Here is a 7,989-nt window from a genome sequence, read left to right on the forward strand (position 1 = left end):
GCACTCAAATTACAGAAACTTTTTTAAAATCTGATTTCTATTTGTCATTACTCCCCCTTTAAAAAAAATCTATTGTATTTTCTGCAAGATAAAGTCTAAAGTCTTCCTTCAGTTTGGAACTTAAGGCCCTCCACTTTCTAGAGGCAACCCACCTTTTAAACTCTGGTCCCTACCACAAGGAATTCTTGTCATTTTAAACAGGGGAGTAATAAACCAAATTGATAGTTTATAAGGATCACTCTGGCTGCAATGTGGACGATGGGCTGGAGAGGGTCAAAAGGAAAGCATTAGCAGGATATTACAATAATCCCTGCGAGGCCCGGCTGGCGTGGCACAGTGGTTGAGCATCGACCTATGAACCTGGAGCTCATGGTTCGATTCCCAGTCAGGGTACATCCCCAGGTTGCAGGCTCAATCCTTAATGTGGGGCATGCAGGAGGCAGCCATTCAATGATTCTCTCCCATCGCTGATGTTTCTATCTTCCTCTCCCTTCCTCTCTGGAATCAATAAAAATATCTTTTAAAAACAACAACAATAATCCCTGTGAGAGACAATGATAACCTGAGATAGTATAATAGATGTGGGATAAAGGAAAGTGGGTATATTTGAGACCTACTTGAGAATTAGAGTCAGTAGGAGTTGGTGATACATTGAAGAGATGATAGAGAGGAGGAGATAAAAGACGATATTTGAGTTATAGCTGAAGAAGCTGGGTGGGTATCGGTATCATTATTGAGATGGAAGCACAATTGTAGTGAGGGGAAATGACAAGTTTAGTTTAGTTACATTGAGTTGGATAGTTTATAAGGATCACTCTGGCTGCAATGTGGACGATGGGCTGGAGAGGGTCAAAATGAAAGCAAGTTTAGTTGAGTTACATTGAGTTACATTTGAGGCTTCCAGGAAGCATTATTTGGTAACTGGTTCTATGAGTCTGAAGCACAGGTGAGAGGTTTGGATTTGACATATAAAAGGGGGATATCAGCCTGTCAGTAGTAATAAGAGTAGGTAAGAAAGCTGGGCTAAGACAGAACCCTAAGAAACAGCAACATTTCAGGGAAAGACAAAATTTACAAAAACTAGAAAGGGGAATTAAAAGGAGCAGTCAGAGAAGTAGGAAGAAAACCAGTAATGAATTAAAACTTCCTGCAAATACTCTCTTTTTTTGGCATGAAATTCAACATTTTTAGGCTATTTTGTTGTATTTACAACAAGCTTCCAAACTTCATATGTCAAATTTTCTAAAGGTGTTAACATCATAGATATTTTTACACTTAAAAATGTCGAATTTTGTGCCCAAAAAAGAGCATTTGCGGGAAGTTTTAATTCATTATTTTGAAGAAAAGTGTTACTGAAAGTTAGTGTATACTTTGGGAAGCTTATGGTGAACATGCTCCATCTCAAAGTAATGTGAACGCTGGTTTAAACGCTTTAAAAGCGATGATTTCTATGTGAAAGACAAAGAACATCCAGGTCAACCGAAAAAGTTTGAAGACCAACAATTACAAGCATTATTGGATGAAGATGCATGGCAAACTCGAAAACAACTTGCAAAAGATTAAACGTTGCTCAGCAAACAATTTCCGATCGTTTACAAGCAATGGGAAAGATTTTAAAGGAAGGAAAATGGGTGCCACATTAACTGAACGAAAGACAAATGGAAAACGGAAAAGTCAGCAGTAAAATGTTGCTTCAACGGTACGAAAGAAAGTCTTTTTTGCATCGAATTGTGACTGGCGATGAAAAGTGGATTTATTTTGAGAATCCCAAATGCACAAAATCATGGGTTGATCCAGGTCAACCATCAACATCGACTGCAAGGCCAAATCGCTTCAGAAAGAAGTCAATGCTCTGCGTTTGGTGGGATCAGGAAGGTGTGGTGTATTATGAACTTCTAAAACCAGGTGAAACTGTTAATACTGACTGTCACTACCGACAACAAATAATCAACTGGAACCACACTTTGATCGTAAAATGACCAGAATGGGCCATGATGACGCACCATCACACACTTCAAAACCAGTTAAAGACACGTTAAAAGATCTTGCCTGGGAAGTATTAACACCCCCCCCCCCCCCACCGTATTCACCAGACCTTGCTCCTTCACATTACCACTTGTTCTGATCGATGGCACACACACTTCAAAACGTACGAAGAAGTGGAAAATTGGGTCTCTGAATGGTTTGCCTCAAGACAAGAAAAATTCTATTGGGACGGTATCCACAAATTACCTGAAAGATGGGGGAAATGTGTAGCTAGCGATGTACATTACTTTGAATAAAGCACTTTTGATGTTTCTCTTGAAATTATCGTGTTTTCTTTGATTACAAAATCTGCATTAGTAACCGGTACACCTAGTACAAGGGCCTCAAGTGAGCATAAATATACTGCATGTTTATTATACAAGGGGCCTCAATATATGGATGTACAACTTCTCTAAGTCTTTCTTTTCTTTAAATATATTTTTATTGATTTCAGAGAGGAAGGGAGAGGGACAGAGAGATAGAAATATCAATGATGAGAGAGAATCATTGATCACCTGCCTCCTGCACTCGCCACATTGGAGATGGAGCCCGGAACCTGGGCATGTGCCTTGACCGGGAACCGAACCCTGACCTCCTGGTTCATAACATCAACACTCAACCACTGAGTCTTTCTTTTCAAGTCAGCCTTGAACATACTTAGTTTCCTTCAATCATTTCTCAAGTGATTGACCTGTGAGTGCCAGGGCAGGGAGACATAACTTACTCAACTTTAAACATCCCAGTACTTGGTACAGTGAGTGAGAAATAGTTGGTTCTCAGGGGATGTTGACTGATAAGAATTAAAATGACTTTTATATGCCAATCTCAATTCTCAAGAGAAGTCTTCCTTTTAGGGCAGGGGTGGGAAACATCTGGCCCTCGGGCCATATTACAAAATCATTTGGTCTGGCCCTGCAAAGGCACCGCTGGCGGGACTTGAAATTCAATAAACCGAGGAGCTTTTTTCACAGCAACATAAATTTATATTAAGTAAATTATATTAAGCCGATGATGTTCTAAATATCCAATGGCCCTTGGCAGGAAAAAGGTTCCCCACCCCTGTTTTAGGGGCATGCTGAGAAATTTTGTTTCTAGACAGAAACTGTCAATGTAGATCCCCCTCCCCCAACATTCAGTTTCCTCATATACTTGCCTTGATTATCAGCAAGATAAAACAATTCTAATCAATATCAATGCTTTCCTTAGTCTCAGACTTCCCATATAATAAATTACCTTCAACCCCACCCTTCCATTATCTTGGTCTATCTTTTACACTTGTTTTCATGGATCAATTTCTTACATCCTTTTATAAGCTGGCACGAATGTTTTAAAACATATTCTATTCTCTTTTTAAATATCTAAAACAGAAACTGATTCTAATTCTCTTGTTAGTTATATATTCTCTTCTAAGAGGAACCCAGTTCTAGGAGGAAATAAAAACACTTGCCAATTCAGCATCTGGGGCTTACTCCTACCTGTCCTCAGCTTGAAAGATTCTGTCTCCCTTTCCCCTTTACAGAAAGAACACAGTTAAATAGATGCTCCTTGGATTGTGAAAATGCCTTTAAAGAGCAGATATTGATCACATTTTTTAAATAGCACATCTAAGGTAAGTGAAGTGCTGCACAACCCAGCTGAGATTTTTTTCCCCACTAACTCTGCCTCTAAGCAAGGAGAGCAGAGTATTGAAACACCTGAATCAACTGGTATCTCCACTTCTGTCACATGGCTAAAAGGGGCCTCTATTTTTAAACACATGATTGACACCCATCTATCTGGGCTGGGTCAAATTAAGTCCATCCTGAGTAGAAAGACCGATCAGATGACTTCTGAGGCTCCTGCCAGCCTATGATTTGTCCAACAGAAATGTAATTGTGTCCTTAGGTTTAAAAAAAAAAAAAATAGCCATCACCACCCCAAAGATCCCTCAAAAAGTCAGTAGTGAACCAAGATACCTTTTCCCCTTCCTTTGGATGAGTCTGAAACCAAGATTTAACTGAATCTGCCTAAAGAAGGAAATAAACGTAAGACAAGTTGGCAGCAGAGAAAGAGGGGAGTCGGTGGTGATGAATCAGGGCATTAGACCCAGAGGGTGTCTCCTTCCAAACTGTGCAATTAGAGACTCAATAAAAGGTTTCAGTGCCTGCTGTCAGCTCACAACCAGCTGACCCGCATCCCACTTGTTCTCACTCCTGAACAAGGTAAGTCTCAATGAGTATCTCTTGAGCTACTGCTTTGCTTCTATGTGAGATTATATAAGGATTTCAGAATAAACACTATTGATGATACTAAACGGGGGGGGGGGGGGGGGGGGCGGGGGGGTGTTCCAGCCACCCAAATGCATCACTTCCTTCCAGAACTTCTTTGATAATTTTCTGTTTTAAAAAATACAAACTTGCCGTAACCGGTTTGGCTCAGTGGATAGAGCGTCAGGACTCAAGGGTCCCAGGTTCGATTCGGGTCAGCGGCATGTACCTTGGTTGCGGGCACATCCCCAGTAGGGGGTGTGCAGGAGGCAGCTGATCAATGTTTTTCTCTCATCGATGTTTCTGACTCTCTATCTCTCTCCCTTCCTCTCTGTAAAAAATCAATAAAATATATATTTTTAAAAAATACAAACTGTTTGTATGACACAGGCATGAATATTATTTAACAAGACATAGAACTCAGACCTATATTAAAATAAAAATGCAGAGTTATTTAAATGATGGGTATTGATGGGGGGAGAGGGGAAAGTCAGGACTCTATTTTACCAGTAAGTTCCCTGAGCCCCTGAGCCATGTCTTCTTGGTTAAAAAATAATATTAAAAGTTGCTTTGGCCTGCATACATAGCAGTTGATTTACTTCTCTTTCCTCTACAAGCTTTCCTAACTTCAAAAGTTACACTTCCATAAGCAGAGGAGTTAGACTGAGTCAAGGTGGGAGGAAAACAGGTGGGCACTGTTAGATGAGGCTGGAAGGATTGGTCTCACTCTATGGTTTTATTTGTGTATTTTAACACTTACATTTGAGTTCTTCTTCCGCCCTCCTTTTACAATAAAGCCTTCTCTGAACATATGAGTGTTGCTGTTTTCCGAAGGATAGGGTGAAGTGTCTCTTCTAATATTTACCTGTGCTAGATCTGATTTCGCCACATTGCCTGGTACAAAACTAAATCACCCCTGAAGTTCAAATATAATATTTTAAGATGCAGAATAGAGCAGATAATGCCAGTGAAGCTGGGACAGAGTCAGAAAGAACGACGATCTTGTTATCTCCTTCCTGAAGGACCCATCCTTTAGGGAAGATCAAGTTTGTTTGTCCTTTCTCAGAGTCTCCTGAGTTTGTCAAGATGCCTCGGCTCCTGAGAGATGTCCTCAGTGTAATCGAGACATTCCACAAGTATGCCAGGGAGGACGGTGATGAGGCGACGTTGACCTGCAGAGAGCTGAAAAGGCTCATCCAGGGAGAGTTTGGGGACACTCTTCAGGTATGGTGCTCACAGAGCTGTACAAATCCTTCTCCATTTGTCCTTTCTCCATAATCCAAGCAGGATGGGCATAAGTGATCCCTGCCTGTTTTACACCTGGCTGCCAGCTCTCAGCACTCACTGCCTTTGAACAACTTTTTTCATTCTCAGCTCCCTACTCTGTGCAATTGCTTAGCCAATGTTGCTTAGCTCAAAACTAAGCTTTTGAGAGGAATCGTGATCTAGTACATATCTAAATGCAACTCATAAGTGATGTAAATGCTCCTTTGCTATCTCATGATAAATGGCATCCAGAATAAAAAAAAATTCTTACTATTTTGGAAAGTCTCACAAGTGCCTGAAGAATAGGGCTAAAAAAAAAATGAGTATTCTTGGGAAACATGTAGACACTCAACGCACTTGACTTCTTGTAAATAGGCTGATTTCTCACTGTGTTTTCATGCAGCCACGTGTCATTCATGCTGTAGAAAGAAACTTGAATCTTCTGACTATTGACAGTGATGGCACCATCAGTTTTGATGAATTTGTTCTTACAATCTTCAACTTGTTGAACCTCCATTATCTTGACACGCAATCATTACTAAATTCAGAACCAAGACAAGGGTCTAAACCAGAAGAGAAGCCAGATGATATGAATCTCCAGGCAACCAGCAGAACTGGCCAGCCCACAGAGGGAACTCCACCAACTCAAGATAAATTAGTGCTTCCTTTGGGAATAGTGTCATCAGCTCAGCTCAGCCCTGAGGAAAGAGGATACAACAGGGTGGAACCACAGGGAGACACCAAGACTCACAAACTGCCAGGAGAAGCCTCTGGGCACAATGACCCTAAGAACCAACACCTGGAAGGAGATGGACAGAGTCAGGAAGTGACCCAAGGTATAGCATCAACAGGAGACGAAGAGGATGAAAATGAGACAAATAAGCCAACAGCAAGATCAGAACAGAAGGGCAGTCCCACAAAGGGGGAGGAGGGACAGGATAAGGAGATTCAACCAGCCAGGGAGCAAAGTGACACTAAGACAAGAGATCAGATTGGAGAACAGGAAGGGAACTTGGGAACCCAAAGTTCTCCACCAGAAGAAACAACACAGAGGCCACCTGGAGATCAGAGAGTTGCAGCGGAAAAAGTTGTTAAGGAACACTCTAATGCACAAGAACAGCCACTACAAGGAAAAGATCAACGGAGTTCAGAGGGCACAGACCTGCCAGAACAAACTGATTCCAAGGATGATAGTAGGACAGCTGAGACTCAGGAACCAGGAAACAATGCTGACAGGACACCACCGGAGACAAAGAACGCAGCTGAACCAGAGGGGGACGGCAGAACACCTGAGACCCAAGAACCCCCAGCACAAGAAAAAGAACATGAAACAAACAACTTGTCAGTCCACGAAGACAGCAGACATGTTTCAGGAACACCTGATGTTAGAACTGAGAGGAAAGAGGGGAGAGGCCCTGAAGCCCATGAAATAGTAGGGAGGGAAGGAAGCAAAAGAACGTCTCAGCCACCAGCCCTGGAAGAGGAAGCACAGGATGGCAAGCATCCAGGATGGGAACTCCAGGAACCGGCAAAAGAAAGGGATGCTGGGGAAGGTTCTAAGACACAAGAGTTAAGCTCAGAAGGAGGAGATCAGAATCATCCTGAAAGTGAAGAAGCAGTCACCCCAGGAGAAGAGGCAAGACACACAGAGGAAGGGACAGCAGAAGCACTTGTGAGCAACAAAAATGCCCCTGCGGCAGAAGGGATACCAGAAGCAAGAGAAAGAAGATGGGAGTCGTCACCACTTGAGAACAAGTCTGGAGGAGAAAATAAGAGGGTCACCAAGACTCAAGACAAGCTTGTCAAGGAGGATGGTTCCCAGGGGGAAGATCAGGAGCCAACAGTCACCCAGAAGGATAAAGGGTCTTCTGAAACCCCCAACAGCCTGGCTCCGGAGAATGGTGACAGCAGCTCAGAGACAAGTGACCCGCCTATGCAAAGGGATTCCCAGAGTCAAGGAGACTCACAGGAAGCGTCTGTGCAAGGAAGTCACAATAATAACCCAGACACCCAGAAACAGGAAGCACTGGGTGAGGAAAACAGAATTCAGGCGGCAGTCAGAGGAGAGGATGAGCAGCTCACCGAGGAACAGGAACCGCCTGAAGGCAAAGAGCACAAGATTCAGGGCTCGGGGACGGGGACGAAAGGCCCAGGTCCAGCTGTGGAGCCCAGTGAACCCCCAGAGGCACAGACACACCTTGAAACCGAGAAACTTCTCACTTTAGAGGAAGAGGATAAAAGCCCCCAAGGGCTGGCAGGAGAACAAAATCCAGCCAAGAAGGGACCCAATTCTTCAGTCCCTGAGGCAGGCCTTGAAGAGAGGACTCAGAGGAACGAAGAGTCCTATTCAGCAGGGAGCAGTGCAGTCTATTCCAGCCCACTGTACAAGTACCTGCAGGAGATTCTGCAGCAAACAGACATAACCAAAGAGGAGCGTCAAAATCAAGCTTAG

General features: G+C 42.9%; 1 protein-coding gene across 1 annotated transcript; it reads left to right on the top strand.

Moving 5' to 3' along the window:
• Nucleotides 1–5,357: 5,357 nt before the first annotated feature.
• TCHHL1 (trichohyalin like 1) lies at nucleotides 5,358–7,989 on the top strand (the record flags this gene model as incomplete). Its single annotated transcript, XM_079762040.1, has 2 exons — nucleotides 5,358–5,495; nucleotides 5,941–7,989. 2 exons carry the CDS (start codon nucleotides 5,358–5,360, stop codon nucleotides 7,987–7,989), a joined length of 2,187 nt encoding a protein of 728 aa, XP_079618166.1.

This window comes from Cnephaeus nilssonii (assembly GCF_951640355.1).
Source record: "Cnephaeus nilssonii genome assembly, chromosome: 21".
Taxonomy (NCBI): domain Eukaryota; kingdom Metazoa; phylum Chordata; class Mammalia; order Chiroptera; family Vespertilionidae; genus Cnephaeus; species Cnephaeus nilssonii.